Genomic DNA, 22,408 nt, shown 5'->3' with positions numbered 1-22,408 from the left:
GGCCGTCCTGGAGCCCACCGCAGACCTAGAAGGGCCCAGCCCTGCCGCTCTGCTCAGTGTCCTCTCAGCTCAGAGAGGGACAAGGCTTTGCCCCGGGTCACAGAGTGGAGGCAGAGCAGGGACTACCTGAGTCTGGGGATCCCAGGAGGGGACAGCTGGGACCTTTGCTGTTCCTGTCCTTCCTCTGCTGCTCTTTGGCTGTGAGGGTGGGGACTCTGTGGTCCCTGAGGCATCTGCCAGAAGCCTGCCAGCGAGGGTGACCAACTTGTCCCAGTTTGCTGGGGACTCTCCTGGTCTCAGCACTGCAAATCCTGTTATGCTGGGAACCCCGTTAGCCCCTGTGTCCTTCCCTCTGCTACCCCAGTGTCAGCAGCCCCGTCTCCACCTGCACCCTGGAACTTTCCCTTCTTTTCCTGCCCCCTCGCTGCCCCAGGGACCTCTGGGGTCTCACTGTCCCTCGCACTGTTTCTCGGCCTCTCTCTTCCCTCTCTGCTGTCAGGCGTCTCCAGCGCTCCTGTCACTCTCTGGGGGGTCTCTGTCTCCTCTCCTGTCCTCAGGATTGTCACCTTCTTGGTTTTTCAGGTCTGTCTCTCTGTTCTCTGCCCACTTCCATATCTTCCCTGTCCGCCTCTGGTGTCTGCCCCCTGTCTCCCCATTCCTGTTCCAGCATCTCTGGCTCACCCCCTTCCCTGGGTGGTCCAGGTCTCCCTCCTCTCCCCCGGCACACACCCCCAGGGCTGGCTGTGGTGGGAGCCAGGTCTGGGGGCTGTGACCAGGCCAGGAAGGGGAACCCAAGCAGACATATTTATGTTAGGACTTCAAAGTGGAGCAGAGCCTGAGGCAGGCTTGGTGGGGGCCAGTGGGGGTAGGAGAGGGGAGGGGGGTGGTGAGCCAAAGCCTGATTAAGGTTAGCTCAGGCCCCTCCCTGGTGAGGGTCTCCTTGGTGACACTTATCGCCCCCATGGGACACTGAGACCTAGAGTGGGGACAGAACAGGCTATTTTGGTGCAGAGTTCCAAGAAAGGCACTTCCTGCAACCCCCGTCCTGCCTCCAGCCCCATCCTTTCTTCCTGTCACCCTGCAGGAGCAGCCGGGTCCTCTGAGCATCAGCCCAAGCCAGGGAGGCAGGGGGCTCAGGAGGTGGCAGGAGCAGAGGGCTCCATCTCAGCAGGAAAACATCCCTGGCGCTGGGACAGCCGTGTGTTCTTGGCTCTCTGGAAGAGGCCTCGCCTGGCAGGGCAGCCAGGGTCTGTAACCCTGTCAGCCCTGACTGGGCCAGCCGGGTCCAGTCCTTCAGGGCCTCTGGGGTCCACTCCGGCTGCCGGCCTGAGGGCCCAAGGGGCCAAGATGGCCGTGAAGGTCACCCCACCCCTGCCCCCCACCCTTGGCCTAACCCGTGCTAAAGACACCCAGCTGTTGGGGCTGGGAAGGCGTGGGGTCAGGGGCCCAGGCCCCGGGTGGGGAGGGCGGGAGGGGCCGATTGTCTCATCCTGTGGGCTCAGCTCCTGTCCTAAGGCCCTCCCAGGGGCCAGACCCAGCAGACGCCCCTCAGGCTGGGCCACCCTTCAGGAAGCCCCCTCCCAGACTAGAGGCTTGCTCCGGACCCAAGATCCTTTCTAGTGGGAAGCCCACCCAGGCCCCCAAAGCCCCAGCCCCTGGGTCATTACCCCCACCCTCCCAGATCCTCCCCAGGCTCTTCCCGTGAATCACTCAGGCTGGAATCTGATGAGCTCAGGCCTCCCCGCCCAGTACTGCCGGACTCTGCCTCCTTCCTGGCTACTGGGGTTACCACACCCCCCACGGGGGTCTTCTCAGCAACTTCCAGCCCCCACCAGGGTCCACCATGGCCTGGAATGGCTGAGTGTGGCTGGGATAGGCTGGGGCTGGAGTGAGATAAGTCGGGATCAGGGCTGGGACCTCTTCTACATGATCAGAAGTATGAAAGTATGTGCGTGTATGCGCACGTGTGCGTGTGCGCCTGTGCCTGTGTGTGCGCCTGTGTGTGCGTGTGCGCGTGTGTATACTTCCTATGCCTGTGCAGCGTGAGAAGCAAGCCCACATACCGTGTCTGAGGGGGGGACTTGGCGGTGCTACCCGGGTAGGTGTATGTCGCCGAATCCCTGTGTAGCACTCACCACGTCTCTGTGTCAGCCTGTCCCCACGGATGTGTGTCACCGAGTCACACTCTGAACCCGAGAGGCAGGGAGGGTGTTGAGGGAACGTCTGTGAGCTTGCAGATCTGGGGATGTCTGTCAGAGTGTGGCTCAGAGGAGGGGCCCGTGTGTGTGTCACCGTGTCCCATCCCGCAGGGCATGAGGGACTAACAGTCTCCAGGTGTTCCCAACACTCTGAGTGTTCCTGTTAATGCTGGGGCTGCCCAGGTGTTCCGCACATGACCGGAGCCTACCGGATGTCACAAATTCTGTGTGCAAACAGGAGTCCAGATGTTTCTGTGTGTTAAACTGGAGGGGGGCGAACATGGGTCACAAGACCATGGCAGAGTGTTAAATGCTCTGTGTTGGCGGTGAGTGAAGGTGGTGGTGTGGGTCTCAACGACTGCCTTTCTCCCCACCCCTCCCAGGGCCCCTCTCGCGCCACTCCACAGGCCCTGGCTCCCGGCTCTCCTTCCCAACCTCTGTTGGCAGGACTCCTGTTCGCAGGACGAGCCCAGGGCCCCACTGCGGGGATGCTTCCGCACCCTGGCACCTGGCCGGGTGTAGGAGCTCCGAGTGCCCGGGGTTCCTGGGTGGCCTCCTGCAAGAAGGGGGCCGGGCATGTGCCTGGGAACGGGCATGCTCGCCCCCTGGCGGCAGCGATGGAGAATGCGCCGCCCCAGCCCCAGGAACTCGGAGGAACTGTTTAGGCTGCGTCTTCCCGAATCAGTCATTCCACATCCATCTACTAAGTGCCAGTTCCGGGCCACGCATTGTTCTAGGCCCCGGAGATTTACAGGCGAACAAGGCTGACTTGGCTCTGGCCCAGTGGGGAAGACAGACCATAAACTCACACAGGGAGCTGTGGCGCCTCTAGGGGTGAGGGGCAACAAAGAGCAACATTTCCAAGCGTGGAAGGGACCTCGCTGCGGCTTGCGAGCCGAACGCCGGCCTTCCAGTCCTGCTCGTCAGCCTTGCGTGCTGGGCAAGGTGCGGCACCTCTCGCGTGACTTCCTCTTCCAGAAGGCCAAAGGTGGGAGGCAGCGTGAGGGAGGGGCAGCGGCGAATCCCGACGCATGCACAGGGCGCGCTGTTCTTGCCAGATTACGCCTGTTTCCCTCTGGCTGGGGCTGGGGCTGCTTGGTCCTTGGTCCGTTCGGACACAGTCGATAATTCCTGAGAGGATGAGTAAATGAGCGCTTCTGTTTTGGAGGATGGCAGAATCCCGAAGCTCCACAGAACCCGGTGTCCCAGCTCCTTGCCCTGTACTAAGCCACTTTCCCTGGGCAAGCCTGTTTGCTCATCTGTAAAATGGGGATGAGATCAGACTTAGATGGGCCTATCATTGCCTGCCCTGCTCGGAGTCCCCACCCCCGGATGGTGACCCTCAATCCTGCTGAGTTACCTGGCCTTGGCCCCTGACCAAGCACAATGTCTTGAGAAGAAAAACCAAAAGGCTCAGTAGCAGGCAGGGCCCAGCAGTGCTCTGAGAAGCCACTGCTGGGGGGGTGCTAAATTCCCAGAGCCTGGAACTGGGACTGAGCACAGCAAGGGGTTAGGAGAGGCTTGCAGAGGCCCCCAGGAAGGGGCTCAAAAGCCTCTGCCTGTCCCGGTTCCCGTGAGACCAGCTCCACATCCGGGGTTCTCTGAGCACCCCTGGCAACCGTTCTAGGTTTTCCTCTGGAACTGAACTTGAGACATCCTGTGTTTGGTTCCCAGAACCCAGGCCCCCACTTAACCTCCCAGCTCCCCACCTCACTGCCCTTCACTCTTATTTATCAAACTCCAATCAGGGGACAGCATTTATTGAGTGCCTATGCAGTGCCCAGTGCTGGGCAAGGCCCTGGGGGGTGGGGGTGGGATAGGGAGGAAAGACATACAGAAGGGGAGACTGCCTACCAGCAAGAAGCGTGGAGCTGGGGGTGGAAGTGGGGAGGTCAGAGCTGCTGGTGGTCCTAGAGAAACATTTGGGAGCCCTGCCCCCAAATTTGGTGGTATCTGTCTCTGGACTGTCAGAAATCCCAGTGTCCAGGATTTCTACCTTCCAGTTGTCATGTCTGTCTCACATGTGGGCTGATGTCCCTTTGTGCTCAGCACCTGAGGGAGTGCCCCAGAGACTGGCTGGGGTTCTCCTTCCATCAGGGGACAGTTCCTTCCCAGGGAGTGATACCCCTGGAGTTTGCTTCACCCAGGTCCCCGACTCCAAGGGAGCTGAGGGCCGGCGGTGCTGGCCCCTGCACTGACCCCGGGTTGCCCGGCGGCTGCAAGAGCACGGGGCCTCTGACCATCTGCCTCACGGCCGACCTGCAGACGCCCACGCCCCTCGGAATTACCCACTGGCCACTTCCTGGGCCACGCGCACCCCCTTGTGGTCATTATTGGCATTTTCTTCCCTCCATTGGATCCCCGCTCTAGGCCCTGCCTTGGGGCTGAAGGGCCCTTAGGGTTAATCTATCGGTGGTTTAGAATAAAGGGCGCTTAGTTGGAGCCTGACACCTGGTTTGGGCCGGGAACCTGTAATGGCCGGCTGTGCGATTCATATCTTAGGAGTCACTTTCCCAAACCTCGGTGTGTAATAAGCCATGCCCAGCCTGCCGAGAAGCTCTTGTGAGGTCCAGAAGACTTCAGTGCAGAGAAACCAGGGGACTTGTGGGAGAAGGCAGGGCAGAACTGCACCCTCTCTTTCCAGAACACTGAAGTCTGGAGCTGCCAGTCCTCCAGCTGGGCTACGGCTGGCCTGGGCTCTGAGTCGTTGTTGGCTCCCTGAATCCTCCCGACACCCAGGAGCAGGTGAAGCCTTTCAGAGCCTTGAAGACCCCAGCCGGGAGGGGCTGCCAGAGGCTGGGCTCCTGTTGGGGTTGTCCCCTGCTGGGCACACTCAGCACTGAAGGCTGGCTGGCCTCTAGCAGGGAGGGAAGGGAGAGAGGCAAAGGGCCTGAGCCCATGGTTGGGGTCCCTCAAACCCCCTCAACTTGATTCCAGTGTTCCAGATGCAGCCAGGCCAGTCACCACCCCAGCAGGTGTGATCACAAGGGCTAAGTGTCAGACGGAGGTGATGGCAGACGCAGGAGTGGCCTGGGGTGGGGAAGCCTGCGAGGGGTGGGGCTGACAGCTCTGAAAGGCCTTCCCAGCAGGCTCAGAGTTTTCTGTCCCAAATGACCCTTCTGACCACTTCCTGCTACTCCTCTGCTGCCCGGCTTCCCTCAGCCTCTGGCCCCCCTGGCTGAGCGGGGGCCCCCCTGGCCCTCTCCGCAATGGTCTCAGACTCTCCCCTGCTGTCCCCAGGACCAGCTTTGACCTCGATGTCCCCATCTCCCCCGTGCCCCTTCTCCTCCTCCCTGCCCCCTGCCTCTAGCTCCCCGCTGCTGTCCTCTGGTGAGGCCACAGGTGAGGCCCCCTGGGTCTCAGGCCGCTCCGCCCTGCGATAGACAAGGTAGCCAGTTGCAGGGAGCCTGTGGACCAGGGCTCCAAGGGGCAGGCGGTGGTAGCCCTGCTCCTTGTACAGGAAGAGGCCAAATGTGTCAGCCTGGGTCACTCGGAATTTGGTGGCACAGAGCTGGTTCAGGGTGGCAATCGAGGCCCCTGGGGGCACAGCCAGGGTCTTGGAGGTGCAGCCACTGCTGGGGTCCTGGTAGGCTACTCGGAGGAGGTGCTGTGTAGGAGGAGAAGCAAAGCAAGAGCTCAATCCTGCCTGGTCTATATCTGGCTGCAAAGCTTGAAGTCCCAGGGTAGGCTTTGCAGGGACAGGGTGCAGTGGTATAAATCCAGGGGTACAGCCAAGAGACGAAAGCTTTTTGGACAAGTGGAGCTGCAAGTGGGGCTCTGAGGGAAGGAGAGATCTGCCTTGGCTAGTGAGTCAGAGCTGCAGGCTGGCAGGAAGGGCGGCCCCAGCAGCTCTCTGGAGCCTGACAACCCGCCTCGGAACCTTCCCCCGTGCCCTAAGCACTTGTCCTGCATTCACTCATTTCATCCACACATTGACCCCAGGAGATAAGTCCTGTTGCCTCATTTTATAGATGAGGACATCGAGGCACAAAGAGGTTACGTGACTTGCCCAAGCTCCTGGAAATAGAAAGGAGCAGAGCGAGCATTTAAAGCCAGCATCTGGCTACAGGGTCTAAACTCTTAACCAAGGCTAGGAAGGGTCCCCTGACTGGATGGAGAGGAGGGTGAGGGGAGCACAGGCTGGGAGCCTCACTCCAGGGGAGGGCAGAGCCCCAGTTGGGGGCCAGAAGCCAGGATTTGGGGCTGGAGCTTGCCACCCATGTCCCTTTCCCCCTCCATGTCATGTCTCCGTTTCCTCCTCTGTAAAATGGGATAATAATGGTCCCAATTCCGAGTTTCTATCAAGCTGCAGGGCTGAGCCCCTAGAGCACATGGATCCCTCTCAAGAAAAGCTAGGCTTGGACGTCCACACAGGGTGCTGCTTCTGTGACAGGGTGATGTAGGACTAGCCTCTCCCCTGCCAGGTCTCACTAGGAAAAGGAGGGGACTATGCAGGATGGTGCCAGAACCCCGCCACCCCCACCGCGCCCCAGGGGTTGGGCGGTTCAGGGTGGCTGGCGTGGAGGCCCTGTTACCTGGGAGCTGTGGGTGGCAGGCAGGCGGCGCTGCTCCCAGAGGCTGAGGGAGCGCTGTAGTTCCTGTGAGGGGCTCAGGGGGAGGGTGCGGGCCTGGTCTAGGCCACTCAGCAGGGCCAGACTGGCCGAGAGGCTGGTCAGGTAGTAACCGCCTGGGACACAAGGGGAAGAATGCAGCTCAGGCTGGGGGTAGGGGACACTTGGCCACCCTCCCACCACTTCCTGGGGGCCATGCAGCCCCTAAGCACCCCAGTCCCACACAGACAGGGAGGTGGCACGTGGAGGAGCTCCCTCACCCTCTCCCGTGAGCAGGCTGGGCTCCAGCAGCTCCGACATGTACTCAGCCTCCAGCAGCAGCTCGGGAAGGTCGCACTGGGCCAGGACAAGGCTTAGCAGTGGGAGGAACTCATCTGCCCCTGCGCCCTCCCCTGGGGGGTGGTAGAGGAGGAAACTTCAGACTCCTCTGGGGCTCCAGGGTCGGGTGTCCACTCCGTGTCTCAGACACTGACCCTCCCTGCCACCTGCTGGGCCTGGAGTGATGTGGTCTCTATGGCAACCACAGACAGGGGCTGGGGAGAGGATGCTCCAGTCTCTGGGCCTCGGTTGCACCATCTCTGAGATGGGAGTGTTGGACCCATCCCCCTCCTGCTGTGCCATTCTGGAATCTCTGGGGGGCCTGCCTCTGACTGGGCAGGGGGGCAGGAGGGGGCGTACCTGCGTGGGTCCTCAGGGCTGTGTAGAGCAGCTTGCAAGCCTGCAGGAGCCGCTTGACCTGGGCGCTGGGAGAGTAGGCCCGGAGCAGCTGCAGCAGCTTCTGGCGCACCTGCTCCATCTCCACCGGGGAGGGCAGGCTCACGTGGGACCCGAAGGCTCCAGGGCCCTGGGCCCGGGCCAGGCGGAGGCCTTTGGCCAGGCGGCCCAGGGAGCCATTGGCGGAAAGCCGGCGCCGCAGGCGGGCCGCCAGGATGGGCCGGAGAGGCTTGAGCACGGAGCGATGCAGCGACTTCTCCAAGATGTGTTCTGCAGAGGAGAGGTGGGCAGGGTCAGGGGAACCTGGGGCGCGAATAGGGGCCCCCGGGACGGGGTCAGGGAGAGAGAGGGACGAAGAGGAGGAGGAATCTCGGTGAGACAGGAGAAGAGGGGGAGAGGCGGGGAACGGGAAGAGCTGGAGTTAACAGGGGAGGGGAGAGGCGAGCTGAGCCTGTGGAGCCCAGGCCTGGGGTCTCACCCAGTCTCTCGGGCGGCAGCAGCTTCTCAGGGCCCAGCTCTGCACTCAGCATGGCCCGGGCCCGGCTCAGCGCCTCTCGGACCCCCTGCAGCTCCCGGGGCTCAGGGCCAGCCCGCACCTGGGTCAGTAGGTCCTGCACCAGCTGGCCCACGGCTGTGTGTCGGTCCTGTGTCAGCGCCGCAGCTGCCCGGCCCACCTTCCGCTCGGGCGCCAGCAGGGAGCAGAAGGCAGCGCTCATGGACCGAAGCAGGGGCCGCCGGCGGCCCAGGCAGGGGGAGGTCGCTGGGCTTCCCCGGGACCCCGGCACCCCCTCCTCTTCCGAGCTGCTGGGGGAGCCGCAGTCTACCTCCTGGAGGGAGGGCAGCGGGGGGAGGCTGGGCCTGGCGCCCCCTGGCACACGGTACCCCACTGAGCTCTCCCTTCGCAGAAGCTGGCGAGGGGGTAAGCTTTCTGTCTGGTTGGGGGTTGCAGCTGGCAGCACGGGGACTGGGGGAGGTGGCACGGCAGGTGGTGACAGAGGACTGGAGGTCTCCGTGGACACACGCACTTTGAAGCTCCTCTTGAATTTCTCCCGCTTGGTGGGGCCCAGGTCCCCGGGGAAGAGGGGATTGAAGAAGCACAGGGCGGCTCCTGTGCCCTGGTCCAGCTCTTGCGGGGACCGGGGCTTCAGCCGGGGCAGCAGTTGGCCTTCAGACGGGCCCAGCTGAGCCTTGGTGTTGAGGGAGGAGCTCCAGAACTCTAGGGAAACCAATTGGGGCCTCAGGGAGGTTTGGGGAGGGTGCCATGTGCCCGCGTGCCTTCCCTTTCCTTCTTGGCCTCAGCTTGTCCATCTGTGCAATGGGTAGCAAAAGAGCCCTTACCAATGCCCAGATGGGAGATGGCTTCGAGTTCCTTGTGGGTGGCTGCCTGGCAGATGGCTCTGGGGAGCTGGAGTGGGAGGAGAAGGATGTCCCTGAGGCCAGAGAGGGAAACAGAAAGCCAGGGGTGTGAGGGATGCTCAGGGCTCTGGGGGCTGACAGGACCTGCAGGGGTTGGGAGGACACACTGTCCCAGGGAGCTGGGACCAACGGACACCAGCCACCCTGTGGCCAGGCTCACCGGGTATGGCAGTAGGCGCAGATGAGCTGGATCAGGTCTGGGAACATGAGCTCTGAGCCCTCCAAGGAGACACCTGAGGGATGAGAAGTGCGGTCGTTCTCTAGGAAACACCCCTGCGCCTGGCCCTGACGGCTTCCAGCCCCCCCCCCCCCAACCAGGCCAGTCCCGCTCACCCCCAGGGCTCTCCTGGATGTAGTGGCTGGAGACAAAGGAGGGGCCGCTGGCCTCGGGCAGCCGCACGCACAGGGCTTGGCACCCGCGAGTGTTAGATTTCCGCACCAGGAACGTCTGCAAAGGACAGGGGTCGGAGCCTCGGCACCTCCGTGTCCGGCCTCTCTCCCCCCACCGCCCCCCGCCGGCCAGTGCCGGGGTCAGGGGCACGACTCACCCCCGGGGGCTCAGTCCTCAGCACGTGCAGTGCGGCCGCGGCGTTGGCCCGCAGCTGCAGCCACACGGGCCGCGTGAGCAGCAAGCGCTCCCGCAGGCTCACCGTGCGCCCAGGCCGCTGGGGCCCGCCCGCCTGCCGCCCACTGGCCCCGGGCACGTCGTACGGCGGGTCCTCGGCTGGCCTGCGGGCGGGCGGCCGACTTGAGCAAGGGATCAGGGGGTGGGACCCTTCCTTCACCCTCTCCCCCTCCTCTGCCCTGGGACGGACCCTGCTCTGCCACCTCTCCCGCCCCACCAGGCTGCCCTTCCAACTTCACTAACTTTCCTCTCTCCGGGCGCCCAGGTGCAGAGTTGGACAGGCTGGGGGCTCCGAGGGGTCCAGCTCCCGGCTCCCCAGGGGTTTCCATGGCTGGGAGCTCCTTTGGTTTCTCCTGGTTTCTCCCGGTTTCTCCCAGGACTCAGGAAGGGAATCCAGCCCCCGAGGCAAGAGCGCTCACATTCCCGGCGGTGAGTAACACTTCCTGAGGGCGGTTCGCCCTGTCACGCCCCACCAGTTAACTCTTGTGTGTCCACTCAGCCCGGGCCGAGCCCGCTTCCTCTCTGTCCTGGGCCCAGCGTCAGGGGGCAGGGGTTCTGTCCGTGCAAGCGCCCCTCCGAGAGCCCCAGCTGTGGGGCCGCCACCTCCACACGGTGCATCCCGGAGCCTTACCGGCCTCCTCAAACCACACAAGCAGGCGGGAAGGGGTTAAGCAGGGCCCATCTGGGTCCCCCAGGCCCCAGTTTGGCCCTCGGGGTACCTTTAAGTCTGCGGTCAATGGCTCATCTGTGCGTGGCCCTGGGGTCAGCCCGGTGGGAGAGCACCCCCTACTGGTCACAGATGACTCAGTCCTGAGCCTAACTTGGGTTTTGGGATTTCAGGTTGCCATGGAGAAAGGATGCTGTTGTCTCCATGGAAACTAACCCCTTTGCTTAACTGAGGTTCTGGGGGTGGTTCCAACACGCAGCGCTAAACGGGGCGGGGGGGGGGGTTGGTTGTGAGGTCGTCAGCACACGGGGTGCTGCCAGCTGCCTCCTACGCATGCAGGCCCTGCCAGCCTGCCTTACCAATCCGCCAAGGGACTGGGGCAGGTGCAGACGTGACCCAGTCTCCCAGCCTGGAGCACACAGCTGCCTTCCCCACCCCAGGACACATGGTCTGCCTGTGCCACGTGTTGCTTCAGACTTGGCTCAGGAGCCCTTGGTCAGCCAGGGCTCACTCCCCCACCTCTGGGAGGTGTGGTGGGCGAGTCCCCCCTGCCCCTCCCGATACCCCAACTCAGAGTAGGTTGGCTCCTGCCGGGTAGTGAGGGGAGGTACCAGGGACTCCAGGAGAGCCTGCCTGACTCAGGCACTCCCCGTGGGAGCCCTGATTCTCTTGCAAGGTAAATCAGACACACACAGGTCACGCCGGAGTCCCAGGAGAGATTTTAATTCCAGTCCCTGCAATCTGGGAGACACCAAGAACCTCCTTGAGAAGACCCGGGGAGCCTGCCTTCTCACCTCCAACAAAAGCCAGGAGAGACAGGCCCCCAAAATATAATGTCTGGCTCAGAGTTCCCACAGAGTGGGGCCCAGCTCACTGGCTCAGCAACTGGTACACGGTCAGCAGGAAGGATGTTGCTTTGGCTTAAGACGAGCCACATCTTCTTTGTCTAGGAGGGCACCAAGGAGGCTGCCCTTTGGGAGGGGGAGGTGGTGCGCTCACTAGGGACGGAGGAGACAGTCTTGCCTGGCTAGGGCAGCTCTGGGCCACAGCTGTGCAGGCCCCCGAGGAGGGCAGAGGGGTCCGGACCAGCAATGGCTGGAGGGGAAGGTCCAGCAGCAGCACCGGGGAGCTGGCTGGACAGACCCCGAGGGGCTTGTCAGTCTGCCTTCCCACAGCAGGAAAATGCGAGTCCTGGCTTTGCTGACAGCTGCCCCGAGGGGCCCCTTGGCTCTGAACAGCACGGTCATGGTCCTAAGGAAGAAGCACTGCAGGTGAAAAGCTGAACCCGGAGGGGAACACCACTGCCTATGGGGGACTGAGAGGAACAGCCTGAGGCTGGCCCAGGGCAGCTCTATGGCCTGCACCCATGGGCCCGGCATTCCAGCCCTCCCTGACCAGTCCCAGGTGCGGGGAGCTTCATCCCCCAGCCCCATCGACCTAGAGCTTCCCTACCCCACCCCGGCGGATCCCGCTCCCCAAACCGATCTGCTCCCCAAACCGTTCTAACTGGGGCCACTGATCTGACATAACCACTGCCTCTTTCTGGGCTCTTTTCCAGGACTCTGGACTGGGGGAGGGGGTGGCAGGAGGCCGAACAACTCCTGTGGTTCTTACCATCTGCTTTTCTCTTCTGAGGGGACACAGCTGCCCTGGCCTGGGTGGGTAAGAAGAAAAGCCCCCCTTGAGAGCCTGCCTCCAGCTTGGCAAGTACCCTCCTCCACATCAGTTTCTCTGGGGTGGGGGCGCTGCTGGGTCAGTGCAGCATGGAGATGCGGGGGGGGGGGGGGGCATAAGACCCTTTCTAAGCAAAGCTCTGATGTGGTCCCCTGACAGACACCAGGCCAGTCCAGCCCAGAACAGCTGCCTTCCCTCCCTCCCATCCTATCAAAACCTGCCCTGGAAGGAGGAAGGGGCTGACACAGATTAAAAGGACCCTCCTGCAGGGAAGCCTCAGGCCAGCGCCTAGGTGGCTCAGTAGGTTAAGCATCTGACTCTTGATTTCTGCTCAGGTCAAGATCTCAGGGTCATGAGATCGAGCCCCACATCAGGCTCTGTGCTAGGAGTGACCCCTACTTGGGATTCTCTCTCTCCCTCTGCACCCACCCTCCCCTGCACCACTTGCACATGCAAACACATTCTCCTCCTCTCTCTCTAAAAAAAGGGCAATGCCAGGGAACCCTGGGCTAAAGGCAGAAGGTGCTGAGGGCTTAGCAGAGCTCCCAGGCCCTCAGGAAGCCCAGGCGTGGTGAGCCCACAGAGACCAAAGCTGGGGTCAGGGATGGGGACCTGCATGAGGGAAACAGGGGCCCTGGCCCCACCTTTTTGATAGCCGTCCAGTCCTCCAGGATGTCGATCTCCTGCAGCATGTACACGATGTAAGGACCTGCAATGGGGGTCAAGGAAACAGGAAGCCCAGTGGAGGGGACAGGTGTCACAGTGGGGAGGGGGCTGAGGACCCAGGTTAGAGCTCAGGTTCTGTCTCCTCCCTCTTGGCTCCCAGGTTCTCGGGGCAGGGCCTGTGGCCTCTTCACGAGTCTGGGGGGGGGTACTGAGCCTCACCCCTACCTCCCCTCAGCTCCCCCTCCCCCCCTCCAGTGTAAAGGTCAGGAGTTGAAAACCCAGCCCACCCACTCAGGGACCTTGCTCCCTCTACTCCCTCCCTGTCCCCTTCCTGTCCCTTCATCTGGCCCCTTCTACACACAGATTTCAGTCTCTTCCATTCGGGAGACAACCCTCCTTTGGTCTCCCACTCCCCTCCGGGGACCATCTGCTCTGTCCTCCTGGGCTCTGTACCTGATGTCTCCCATTCACCCCTCAAGTCCTCGCTGCCCAGACATCTCCCTCCCTGCCTGACCCGACTGCCATCACTAGGTGGCCCGTGTCCTGAGAGTCTGATGGCCGCAGAGTACCCGGGGGTGGAGGGCGTGCGGATTCCATTCCAGTCTGTGCTGGGCGCTGCCAGGAGGGATGAGGGCTCAGAAGGCCCTGAGCTGAAGGGGCTCACGCCTAAGGTGGGGCAGGGGGCAACTACAGTATGGGATGTGGGTGCCCCAGTTTAGGCCACAGGGGTGCAGAGTAGAGAGAAGGCATTGCCACTGGGGAGAAACCAGGAGAGGCTTCACAGAGGACGTAACATGTGAGACAAGCCCTGACCAGGCAGAGATAGGCAGCAAAGCTTTCCAAGAAGAGGGTGGAAAGTGAGAGCAGGCGGAGAAGGGGGTGGTGGTGGGAAAGTCTGGGACCTGTCGGGGATGTTGTGGGAAAACCAGAAGAGCCTCGAAGAAGACTTCACTCAGCAAGTTAGGGGGAGTCACTGAGTGGACACTTCTGTTTCTCTATGGTCCACACGGCCCAGCAGAGACCCAGGGCCTCACAGAAAATTCCCGACAGTTGGATTTGCCTATGTGTCTAGCGTGACTCCGCCTTCCAAGTCCCTCTCCACCCCCGCCTCCCTTAACCCTGACATCCTGCCCGGTTCGGGCTGCCCTGGGTGGAAGGATACCAGAAACGAGAGGGGCCTTCTTCCTCTTGCTGGCTGGCAGGGAGTCCCAGGTCTTTGCGCTGCTTCTGGCGTGCAGTTTGTCATCCCACCACTCTGTGCCCCCAGAGCCAGAGTCAGGATCAAGGTGCTGGCCCTCCCAGGACAGCCCGCCCTTGCAGCTGTGTCCCTCACAGGAGCCAGGCCAGCCCTTCCCCTCCTCTCCCTCCCAGGGCGGTGGAGAGCACCCGGGGGCCGGGGGCGTGGAAGCTGAGGTCAGGGCCGGATGGCATGGTTGTGCGAGCCTGGGGGAGGGGTCCTTGTACTTTTGTCAGCCCGGTTTCTTCATCTGTTTAGTGACCAGTGGGCCAATGACCATTCCGGCCTCCCTAGGACCCCTTATGAACACAGGCGCTGCGGACATGGAGGGGACTGTGGCTGTTGTAGGTGTGGGGGTGTGAGAATGGCACCTTCTGTTCTGGAAAGAGAGCAGGGGCCGAGGAGGGCAGGGGGACCCATTCTTGCTGAGCCTCCACTGTGCGCCAGGCCCTGGGCTGGGTCCTTTCTGTGCCTGGTTCTGTTTGGGCCCCACAGTGACCCCATGAAGCAGGCTCCCCGACATGCTCCCAGGGCAGGCAGAGCAGCAGACGGGATGCACAAGGACAGAGCAGCACCTAGGGCAGCCTCACCAGAGCTGATGTCCAGGCTCTGGCGGTCCTCCTCCAGCCTCTGGATCCGCTCCTGCAGCTCCCCCTGCAGGGTGTCGTAGAGCAGCAGCTTCTCACTCTGGAGGGGGCGGAGCCACTCAGCGGGGCGGCGGGGACAAGCCACTTCCGCGGACCGCGCCCCTCCCGCCCCAGCACCCAGTCACATTCACCTCCAGGTGCTGTTTGGCTCCCTGCAGCTCACACTCGTACTTGTTCCGGATCACGTCCAGACAGAAGCCCTTGTAGATTCCTACAGTGATGGGGGGGAGGAGGAGAGATGGGAAGCCCTGCTTGGCTAGGGACCCGGGTGTCCAAAAGGGGGAGCCAGGAGCAGGGCCGGTCAGGGGAGGGATGAGAAAAGCAGGGAGCAGAGAGCCAGGGGCTCTGGCAGACGAAGAGGGAGGTGGCCTGGGGGCTGCCCCAGAGCACAGGACAGCCCACAGACCTGCCACCTGAATGCGGATCTTGAGGCTCCGCTGCAGCCCCCCCAGAGGCTCTGTGTACTCAGGTGCCCTCTCGGCCCCCACTTCCTCCAGCCGCACCCTCAGCTGACTCAGCCGTTCCCTGAACAACCTGGGAGGGAAAAGGCGTGTGTCTATCAAACACGTGGCCGAGCGCCCGGCGCTCCCCAGCCAGGCCCGCGCAGCAGGCCCTTGGCCACCCCTGCCCCGCGCCAGGCCGGCCGCCTCCTCACCCCGGGTGCCGGGGGACCCAGCCCTGGACGCCCCACGCTCACTTCTCCTTTAGCTCCGAGAACTGCTTCTCCAGGTCCAGCATCTCGCTGACGCACTCGCTGCGACGCCGCTCGTAGTCCTCCTCATCCATCTCTGGGACAAGACGCCAGTCAGCGCTGGCTGAGGGGGAGCGGCCGGGCGCCCGCGTGCGCGCGTCAGGGGCTCACCCGAGCTCTCCTCCTCCGACTCAGTCTGGCTGCCGCTCCGCTCCTCCTCACTCTCTTCCTCCTCCCCATTCATCTCGGCAGCCGAATCGCCCTCTGCTTCCATCTCTTCTGTGTCTTTGCTCGGAGGCTGGACGGGCATCTGGGCTCTGGGAGAAGGAGGGGAACCATCACTTACCATTGTCCTCAGTTCCGAGCAGGAAAGTGGCCATGCGGGGAGTCAAACCAGGCCCTGTCTGCGCATCTCCCAGAGGCCGGAAATGCTCCCGTCCTGGGACATTGCTGGTGATCCCCATCTGGGGAATGCTGGCCAAGGTGATGGTCGGTAAGATGGGGAACAGCAAGGATGGGCTCCCCCACTGCCTCTGGGACTGTGCCCCCACTTGTGAATGGGGCATTTAAGGCCCTGCGCGGGCTGAAGTACTGGGCCAGTGGCTTCACCCCACCATCTAACAGTCAGTCCTTAAGTACTGTTCTCTCCACCCCTCCTGTTGATCCTTCCACCTGGAAGGCCCTCCACTTCTCTTCCTGAGAACACTTGGCAATCCCCCCGTTGCCTCACTGTGCTCCGGGTCAACGCCCGTGTCCTTCTGCTTTCTCTGGAGCCTCATGCTACCAGTACCCCCTTCTCCACTGTTTCTCCAACCCTCCCTCTTGACAGCTCCTGCCCAGGAAACTTCAAATGTGTTCAGGTACTGTCCCCCATTTAGAAACAGCAGAAACACAGAACCTCACCCTATTCCACTTAAGCACTCCCCATTTCCCACCTCACAGCGACACTTTTCAAAGCTCTGGCTGTTCCTATTCTTTCACCTCCCAGGTGTTCCATTCCATTTCTGATTGCCCTGGGCTGACATGAATCATGTGGCGTTAGACGACCTCCTGGTGCCCAATGCCAGTATTCTTTAGTACTTCTCTTAGTTGACTTCTCAGCAACAATAAACACTATTAGTCATTCCTTCTTTTATTTACTCAACTAAAATTTATTGAAGACCTAATAGATGCCAGGTACCATCAGACACTACAGTAGATCCTGGGCACGATGGGGCAGATAGTCTCTGACCTCAAGGAGTTTACAGCTTCCTGGGAGAGAGAGGCAGAGAAGCAGACTGTGGTGTGAGAAGGGTTAAGAAGGGTTGGGGGGGGCATATGGGAGAGGCATCTGACTGGAAACCGGAGCTTGCTCCAACAGTGAGGGCTTACAGAAAAAGATCCTTGCTACAGCAGCAGCATGGAGGGCTCAGACAGATGAGCTGAGGTGGCCAGGGAGGGAACATTCCAAGCAGAGTGAATCGCATGGGCACACACTCCAAAATGAGAGAAGGAGCAGGGGTGGGGGCACATGAGTCTAAGCCTCAGAGAGAAATCTGGGCTGCAGAGATCTGGCCATCGTCATACAGAGTTCTTCAAACCTTAGGAGAGGGCGCAACGAGCAAGGCAGTATGTGTGGAGTGAGAAGAGGTCCACGATGGAACTCCCAGGGCCACCAAAGGGGCAGGTGATGAAAGCCCTGAAAAGGAGAAGGAAATTAGCAAGAGGCAGAGGAAGAGAAACTCAGTCATGGGGAGAAAAAATTTCAGAAGGAAAGATGGTGACAGTGCCAAATGCTGCCAAGAGATCAATTAAGAGGAAGACTAAACGGTCCTCCCAACAGTTAATCTTTCCGCCTCCCGGAGGCTTCGATTTCACTCTGATGTTCTTCCAACTTCTCTGGGCACGGTTCTGCAGTCCTTTAGATCAGTGTAGACACCACTCTCTCCAAGAAGCCCTATTGTTTACATCTCCTATTTGCCCATCTTCACATCTGTCTGTCCAACCAGGCTGTAAGCCTCCCCAGGGCAGGGATGCACTTGTACCTCACTCACCCAGCACAGTACTTAACTTCACGACTCGTGGATGTGCAAATACAAACTAAACAAAGAACACTTTTTCAGGCAGGCTTTTACTTCTTGGTACCTTCCAGGGTACCCCAGGACCCTGTAGTGGTTGCAAATCCAAAGTATTCTGTTAACTTTCCTTGACACAATTCGAGTTGTGTAAAATAACTGGCTCACGGCACAGCTTAGTCGCATTCCTCAAGGATTTCATAAATGATCTGAATCTGACCTGAAAACCTCAGTTCTCCAAACCAGCTTCATCTTTCCCATTCTCAAGCCCGAGTTCCTGCAGTTCCCAAAATTTGCAATTCCTCTTCATTGTTAAATATATATATATATATATTTTTTTTACTTTTGTCTCCAGCTGTCTCTGATTCTACTGAGTGAGCAAAATTAAATCACAACCTCCCCTCCTTACCCCGGGCGCAAAATGAGGATAACCACCGCTACTCTGAGTGTTGTAAAGATCGCAAGGCGTAAAGGATGGAAAAGGATATTGTTAAGGCGCTGTACACAAGTAATTTATATTTTTAGAAAGTCAGCATTTCGAGGGCAGACCTCTACGGAAGACCGATTCTTCTCCCTCGAGAAAGCCAATCCAGACCCCTGCGCAGCGCGACGCGCCAGGACCCTCCCGCCCCGTTCCATTCGCGTCTGCGCCGGCGCCGCGGGCGGGGGGAGTCACCGGCTCTTCGGCGGCCAACAGGGGCCCCGAGGCGCCACACGCGTCCGGCCGGTTAAGTCTCCGCTTCGGCCCTCACTGGGCCAGCTCCGACCGACTGGCCAGAGACGCCGAACCAGGTGCCCTGAGGAGCGTTACGCACCGCGGGGAAGGGGGCCTCCGAGTTGACGTCTGAAACTCCCTGAGAGGTGCCCGCGTCTGCCGGACTCCCGGAAACGTCGCGCCAGTCCCTCTACTCCGGGAGGCGGGGCCCGCCGCACTTCCGCACACGTTATCAGGAGGCGCCCGTGGTGGAGAGCACAATTGGACAGTTGGGGCGAGGCATGCTGGGATACCGCGGGGTCGGTCTCCATAGCAACCGGCCGAAATTCACGCAGGCCTTCAGCTGGCGGAAAAGACCCTCGTGGTTTCCTTGCTTTGCGGTCGTCTCCCTTTGGGCCGCAGCTACCTCCTTCCCTCCGTCCCCCCGTCCCTCGTGTTCAAGGGAAGAAGCCACGACCCCACCCCCTGCCCGCCAGGTTCAGGAGAGTCATGGAGCCAGCTGTAGGTGTGAACACTCATTTATTTACACATGGTCGTTGGTAGGCAAATAACCCAGCCCAACCTATTTGAGGACACAGATCTGGCAGAGAATCTGCAGACCCTTCCTTTCTCCAAAGCTCCCGAGGGCGGAGGCCTGGAAGAACCAGGAAGTTTAGGCTTCTGCCCAAAAGCTAAGAACTAAATTCAACGCCTTCACCCGATTTCTTTCCAAAAAGTCCCATTATGTTAAGTACTCCCGACTTCTCAGTTCTGCCCCATTCATACTTTTCGCTCTCCTACTGCCCACCCACCCCAGACTGTTAATAATAATAACAATAATACTGTAATAATATTAATAATACTTCACATTTGTACGAAGCTTACAGAATGTTTTCACATATAGCATCTCATCTGAGCCTCCCAACAGTTCTGTGAGGTAGGTTTTTTCACCTCCCTTTTACAGACGGGATAACTGAGGCTCAGAGAGGAAATGGGATTTGCTCAAGGCCACACAGCTAGTTAGTGGTAAAGCTAGGACTTGATCCCAGCACCCCATATTCAAGTCCAGTGTTCCAACACCACAGCTACCACTGTAAAGTGGAGTGACATTTCTTACCCCTGTCAGGCCTGAGGGATGGCCTAAGGAGGGAAGAGGCTGAGACTTCTCTGACTAGGAGAGGGAAGGGCTCAGCAGTGACGAGGGGAGTCGGGGTACTTGGCCTTCAACTCCTGTTTGAACTGGCGGTAAAGGATCTTATTGTGCTGATTTTCGGCCTCCTTTTGGGGATGGAACTTCAAAGCTTCCTTGAAGCCCTTATGAACCAGGAAACCTTCGTTCAGCACCTCGAAATCAAATCCTGCCACGTGCAGCTCACAGGCCTGTTGGAGGAGAGACAGGTCAGTGAAGCTGGGTGAGACCGCTAGGGCCGAGACTGACATCCCTAAAGCCTCTCTCCAGCATCCCCACTCCTCTGGAAGCACCCTGGATCTTCCACACCATCCAACCACTTCGTGAACTATGACTGTCCTGCCTCATTGCCTCCTTTCCATCCAGGACCACTCATAGCTCCCAGAGCCCACCACTCCTCCTGCCCCATTTCCCATGCCCTCTCCCTGGGCACCTGGCTGATGCGATTGAAGCCGTACTGGCGAAAGCGCTCGTCGAAAGTGGGCACCTTGCCTCCGGCCACGTAGAATGGTTCCCAGGGGTCCTGCCAGGGCACCACATAGGCAGGCCTCAGCAAGCTCTCTTCTGGCAGGTTGACCCAGCGGGAGTAGTTGGTGGGCGCCTGGCAGGGCGTGCACAGCCCATAATAGAAGGGCCGCACCTCGCCCACTTGGTAGAGCTGCAACAGCTCGTTCTTGTTCGTGGGCATACGGCGGGCTCGGCGGATCTCAAAGGCAGGCACCACCAGTGCTGTGCCTGCCCACTGCTTGCTCTGATCCAGCATTTCCCGCAGGCCCCTCCACAGCCCCTCGCTGGGCACCATGTCCACGTCGATTACCAGGGCATAGTTGGCCCCCTCACGAGCTAGATTCCTCAGCAGATTATTGGGATAGGAGACGTTGGTGCCCAGAGCATAATTGATCCCGGGCTGGGCCACCCTGGCTAGCTTGTCAAAGACCTCCTGGCAGGACCGCAGCAGGGCAAACTCCCCCGGCTCCCGGGGATCGGGCACAGCGGCCTCATAGCGCGAGGGGCACACAAGGTGCATGGCGACCCTGGCGCGCATATCGGGGCAGTGGCTGCTCAGCGCGTAGGTCAGCACCGTGGCTAGCTGCGCCTCCTCCTTGGTGGCCGCGAATACCGACACGGATAGCGGGCCCTCCCAGCGCTCCAACAGGCCCGACAGGTGCAGCAGGTTGTCCACGCTGGCGTGCGTGGCCAGGATCACGTCATTGGGGTCCATGGTGGTCTTCAGTAGGCCCCTGTAGACGCGGTAGTCGCCACTGGCGTCCAGGACGCCTCCAGAGGCCAGAGCAGTGCGGAGCTGCGCCTTGACCTGGTCCACGGACCGCGGGGACGGGGGAAAGAACTCGAAATACTGGTCTTGCTCCTCCTGCCCGTGTAGCCCGGACAGCAGCGACAGGTAGAGCAGCTGCAGCATAGCCACCAGCATTAGCGCGGCCAGAAGCAGCTGGTAGAAGGCGCACCGGATGGCGTAGGACATCTGCATGGCTCTCGGGGCTCCGAGCGCGCAGCAGGGACCACCGGGCCGCAGCCTTTGCCAGCCGCCGCAAGCCCGGATTTACCGCAGCCTGCCGAGCGCAGCCGAAGCGAGCCGAGGCGAGCCGAGCCCCGCGCAGCTTCCCCGCCCGAGCTGGCCTTGGGGCGCGCCAGCTCGCCCCCTGCGCGCGAGGAGGAGCTACTGCATGCGCCGCCGTCCCGCGCTGTGCAAACCCTGAAAGTGCCCGCGGCCGCGCCTGCCGTGTTCCCAGGGATACACGCGCCCCTCCCTCCCGATCGGTGTGCGACCCCCTGGACCAGGCGCGTTCTGAAACACCCGCGCGCTCGCCCCCGTCTTAGGGAGGGGAAACCGTGGCAGAACTCTGGTTGCAGCTTGGTGAAGGATGGCGCGGGTTCGCGGCTGCGGCGGGCGGGAAGGAACACAAAAAGTCCCTTTCTTTCCGCTGTCTCTCCCTCCGTCAGGTCCTGTGAAAGCCACACTGAAGAATGGATGGGGGCGGGGGGAAGCAGAAGGTGCGGAGATGAGAGATAAGGGCATATGGAAAAGAGCGCTTTACGTGGGACGAGGTGGCCGAGTGGTTAAGGCGATGGACTGCTAATCCATTGTGCTTTGCACGCGTGGGTTCGAATCCCATCCTCGTCGGTCGTGTTTTACACGAGGTGACGGGGGTGTACTTTTCTGACTCCCTAGGAAGAGAGCCCAGGGCTCAGTGGCACGTAGAAGACCCGAATTGGAATTCTGGCTGATGCCAAATGGGGAGCCAATATATTACCTGCGGTAATTAGAGAAGCCCCCTCAGGAAGTGGTGGAATTTGGTAGTGCTGTGGTGTTTGATCACTGAAATCATCACCCTGTTCAGCCCACTGATTCCCCTCCCCCTAGCAGTTCTCCCAGGGGGAGATCTTCTGTCCACCCCCCCACCCCCTACCCCCCAACATACACACATACACGTTTAAGCAGGAGGTCTAGAATATACTAACACCAGCCAACGTATACAGAAAGCGCTTAATAAGTGCTTGTGGAATAATTGATCCATGGGCACTTTAGAAGAAGAGAGGCTGTGGGGGAAGGGCAGCTACTTCGACAGCTAAATCAGTTATATGGGATAACTATTTGAGCTCTGTGAATCTTGGGAAGGTGGTTTGGGGCAGACTGGGAAGAGCTTCCAATTGCCAGGACAAGTTTTGCCCTCATCTTCATAGGCTGTAGGAAGCCAAGGTTGTTCTGCTTGTTTGTTTGTTTTAAAGCAGTTTTTTGTTTTGTTTTGTTTTTTTAAGAGAGAGAGAGAGCACAAGGAGGGGGGAGGGACAGAGGGAGAAGCAGACTCCCCACTGAGCAGGGAGCCCAAGGAGGGGCTCAGTCCCAGGTCACTGGGATCATGACCTGAACCAAAGGCAGATGCTTAAGCGACTGAGCCACCCAGGTGCCCCAGAAAGTCCAGGTTGTTGAAATGAAGAGAAACCAGGGGACCTATATTCTGCAGCCCCAGCAATACCACATACTGAGCACTGCTCTGCGCTAGGGGCTGTGTTAGGCACCGGGGATGAAGCCTTGCAGGAGACTTGACAGGTACTATCCTTGAAGGTTTTCACTGGTGACCTGTGCTGGGTGAGAGGAGAAAAGTATGTGAAAACCCTTTTAGCACAGTCCTGGCAAACTGGAGGTGCAGACGTCAGATTTGGTGCTATTAGGGTCATCTTTGACTTGCTCAGTGTTGCAAATAACAATTTTTTTAAAGATTTTATTTCTTTGACAGAGAGAGACACAGCGAGAGAGGGAACACAAGCAGGGGGAGTGGGAGAGGGAGAAGCAGATTTCCTGCTGAGCAGAGAGCCGATGCGGGGCTCGATCCCAGGACCCTGAG

The 22,408-nt window shown here is 60.3% G+C and overlaps 3 protein-coding genes and 1 non-coding gene across 9 annotated transcripts; 1 reads left to right on the top strand and 3 right to left on the bottom strand.

The window, feature by feature from the left end:
- Nucleotides 1-3,897: 3,897 nt before the first annotated feature.
- On the bottom strand, nt 3,898-10,387 carry RIN1 (Ras and Rab interactor 1). Of its 2 annotated transcripts, XM_025879392.2 has the most exons (10): nt 9,768-10,387; nt 9,448-9,628; nt 9,233-9,347; nt 9,060-9,132; nt 8,822-8,913; nt 7,962-8,699; nt 7,448-7,753; nt 7,030-7,161; nt 6,734-6,885; nt 3,898-5,805 (listed from the first exon to the last, which is right to left on the bottom strand). In XM_025879392.2, the coding sequence occupies exons 1-10, from the start codon at nt 9,851-9,853 to the stop codon at nt 5,332-5,334; spliced, it is 2,349 nt and encodes a 782-aa protein (XP_025735177.1). In that variant the 5' UTR covers nt 9,854-10,387; the 3' UTR covers nt 3,898-5,331. The 2 variants fall into 2 exon arrangements, with proteins under 2 accessions (XP_025735177.1, XP_073739538.1); XM_073883437.1 differs by lacking the exon at nt 7,030-7,161 and having other exon boundaries at nt 3,899-5,805.
- A 511-nt stretch (nt 10,388-10,898) lies between these two features.
- BRMS1 (BRMS1 transcriptional repressor and anoikis regulator) lies at nt 10,899-18,203 on the bottom strand. Of its 5 annotated transcripts, XM_073883436.1 has the most exons (10): nt 17,976-18,102; nt 15,278-15,423; nt 15,113-15,203; nt 14,822-14,949; nt 14,547-14,626; nt 14,359-14,455; nt 13,694-13,786; nt 12,510-12,574; nt 11,806-11,845; nt 10,899-11,442 (listed from the first exon to the last, which is right to left on the bottom strand). In XM_073883436.1, the coding sequence occupies exons 2-10, from the start codon at nt 15,414-15,416 to the stop codon at nt 11,435-11,437; spliced, it is 741 nt and encodes a 246-aa protein (XP_073739537.1). In that variant the 5' UTR covers nt 15,417-15,423; nt 17,976-18,102; the 3' UTR covers nt 10,899-11,434. The 5 variants fall into 5 exon arrangements, with proteins under 5 accessions (XP_073739537.1, XP_025734741.1, XP_025734742.1 ...); XM_025878956.2 differs by having other exon boundaries at nt 14,547-14,949; nt 17,976-18,203; XM_025878957.2 differs by lacking the exon at nt 17,976-18,102 and adding an exon at nt 17,837-17,969 and having other exon boundaries at nt 14,547-14,949.
- Nucleotides 18,204-18,377: 174 nt separating this feature from the next.
- Nucleotides 18,378-20,656, bottom strand: B4GAT1 (beta-1,4-glucuronyltransferase 1). The gene is made up of 2 exons (XM_025879325.2): nt 19,477-20,656; nt 18,378-19,234 (listed from the first exon to the last, which is right to left on the bottom strand). Exons 1-2 carry the CDS (start codon nt 20,530-20,532, stop codon nt 19,043-19,045), a joined length of 1,248 nt encoding a protein of 415 aa, XP_025735110.1. The 5' UTR covers nt 20,533-20,656; the 3' UTR covers nt 18,378-19,042.
- A 448-nt stretch (nt 20,657-21,104) lies between these two features.
- Nucleotides 21,105-21,186, top strand: TRNAS-GCU (transfer RNA serine (anticodon GCU)). Its single transcript has one exon. It is a non-coding gene; the product is annotated as a tRNA-Ser (tRNA).
- The last annotated feature ends 1,222 nt before the right edge of the window (nt 21,187-22,408 follow it).

The sequence above is a fragment of the Callorhinus ursinus genome, unplaced genomic scaffold, assembly GCF_003265705.2.
Source record: "Callorhinus ursinus isolate GAN/ISIS: 27379988/994484 unplaced genomic scaffold, GSC_fseal_2.0 scaffold51, whole genome shotgun sequence".
NCBI classification, from domain to species: Eukaryota; Metazoa; Chordata; class Mammalia; order Carnivora; family Otariidae; genus Callorhinus; species Callorhinus ursinus.
This window is presented reverse-complemented; position numbering and strand designations above follow the sequence as displayed.

Bases quoted from the DNA above. Each gene is read 5' to 3' on its own strand.
- RIN1 (XM_025879392.2), bottom strand. From the start codon at position 9,853: ATGGAAACCCCTGGGGAGCCGGGAGCTGGACCCCTCGGAGCCCCCAGC. The intron at 7,162-7,447 runs GTACGCCCCCTC...ACCACCCCCCAG, and splicing joins AGCCCTGAGGACCCACGCAG to GGGAGGGCGCAGGGGCAGAT. The intron at 5,806-6,733 runs GTAACAGGGCCT...CCTCCTACACAG, and splicing joins CTGCCACCCACAGCTCCCAG to CACCTCCTCCGAGTAGCCTA.
- BRMS1 (XM_025878956.2), bottom strand. From the start codon at position 15,416: ATGCCCGTCCAGCCTCCGAGCAAAGACACAGAAGAGATGGAAGCAGAG. The intron at 14,456-14,546 runs GTGAATGTGACT...CGCCCCCTCCAG, and splicing joins GAGCCAAACAGCACCTGGAG to AGTGAGAAGCTGCTGCTCTA. The intron at 13,787-14,358 runs GTGAGGCTGCCC...CTGGGGGCACAG, and splicing joins GAGCCTGGACATCAGCTCTG to AGTGGTGGGATGACAAACTG.
- B4GAT1 (XM_025879325.2), bottom strand. From the start codon at position 20,532: ATGCAGATGTCCTACGCCATCCGGTGCGCCTTCTACCAGCTGCTTCTG. The intron at 19,235-19,476 runs GTGCCCAGGGAG...CTCCTCCAACAG, and splicing joins GCTTCAATCGCATCAGCCAG to GCCTGTGAGCTGCACGTGGC.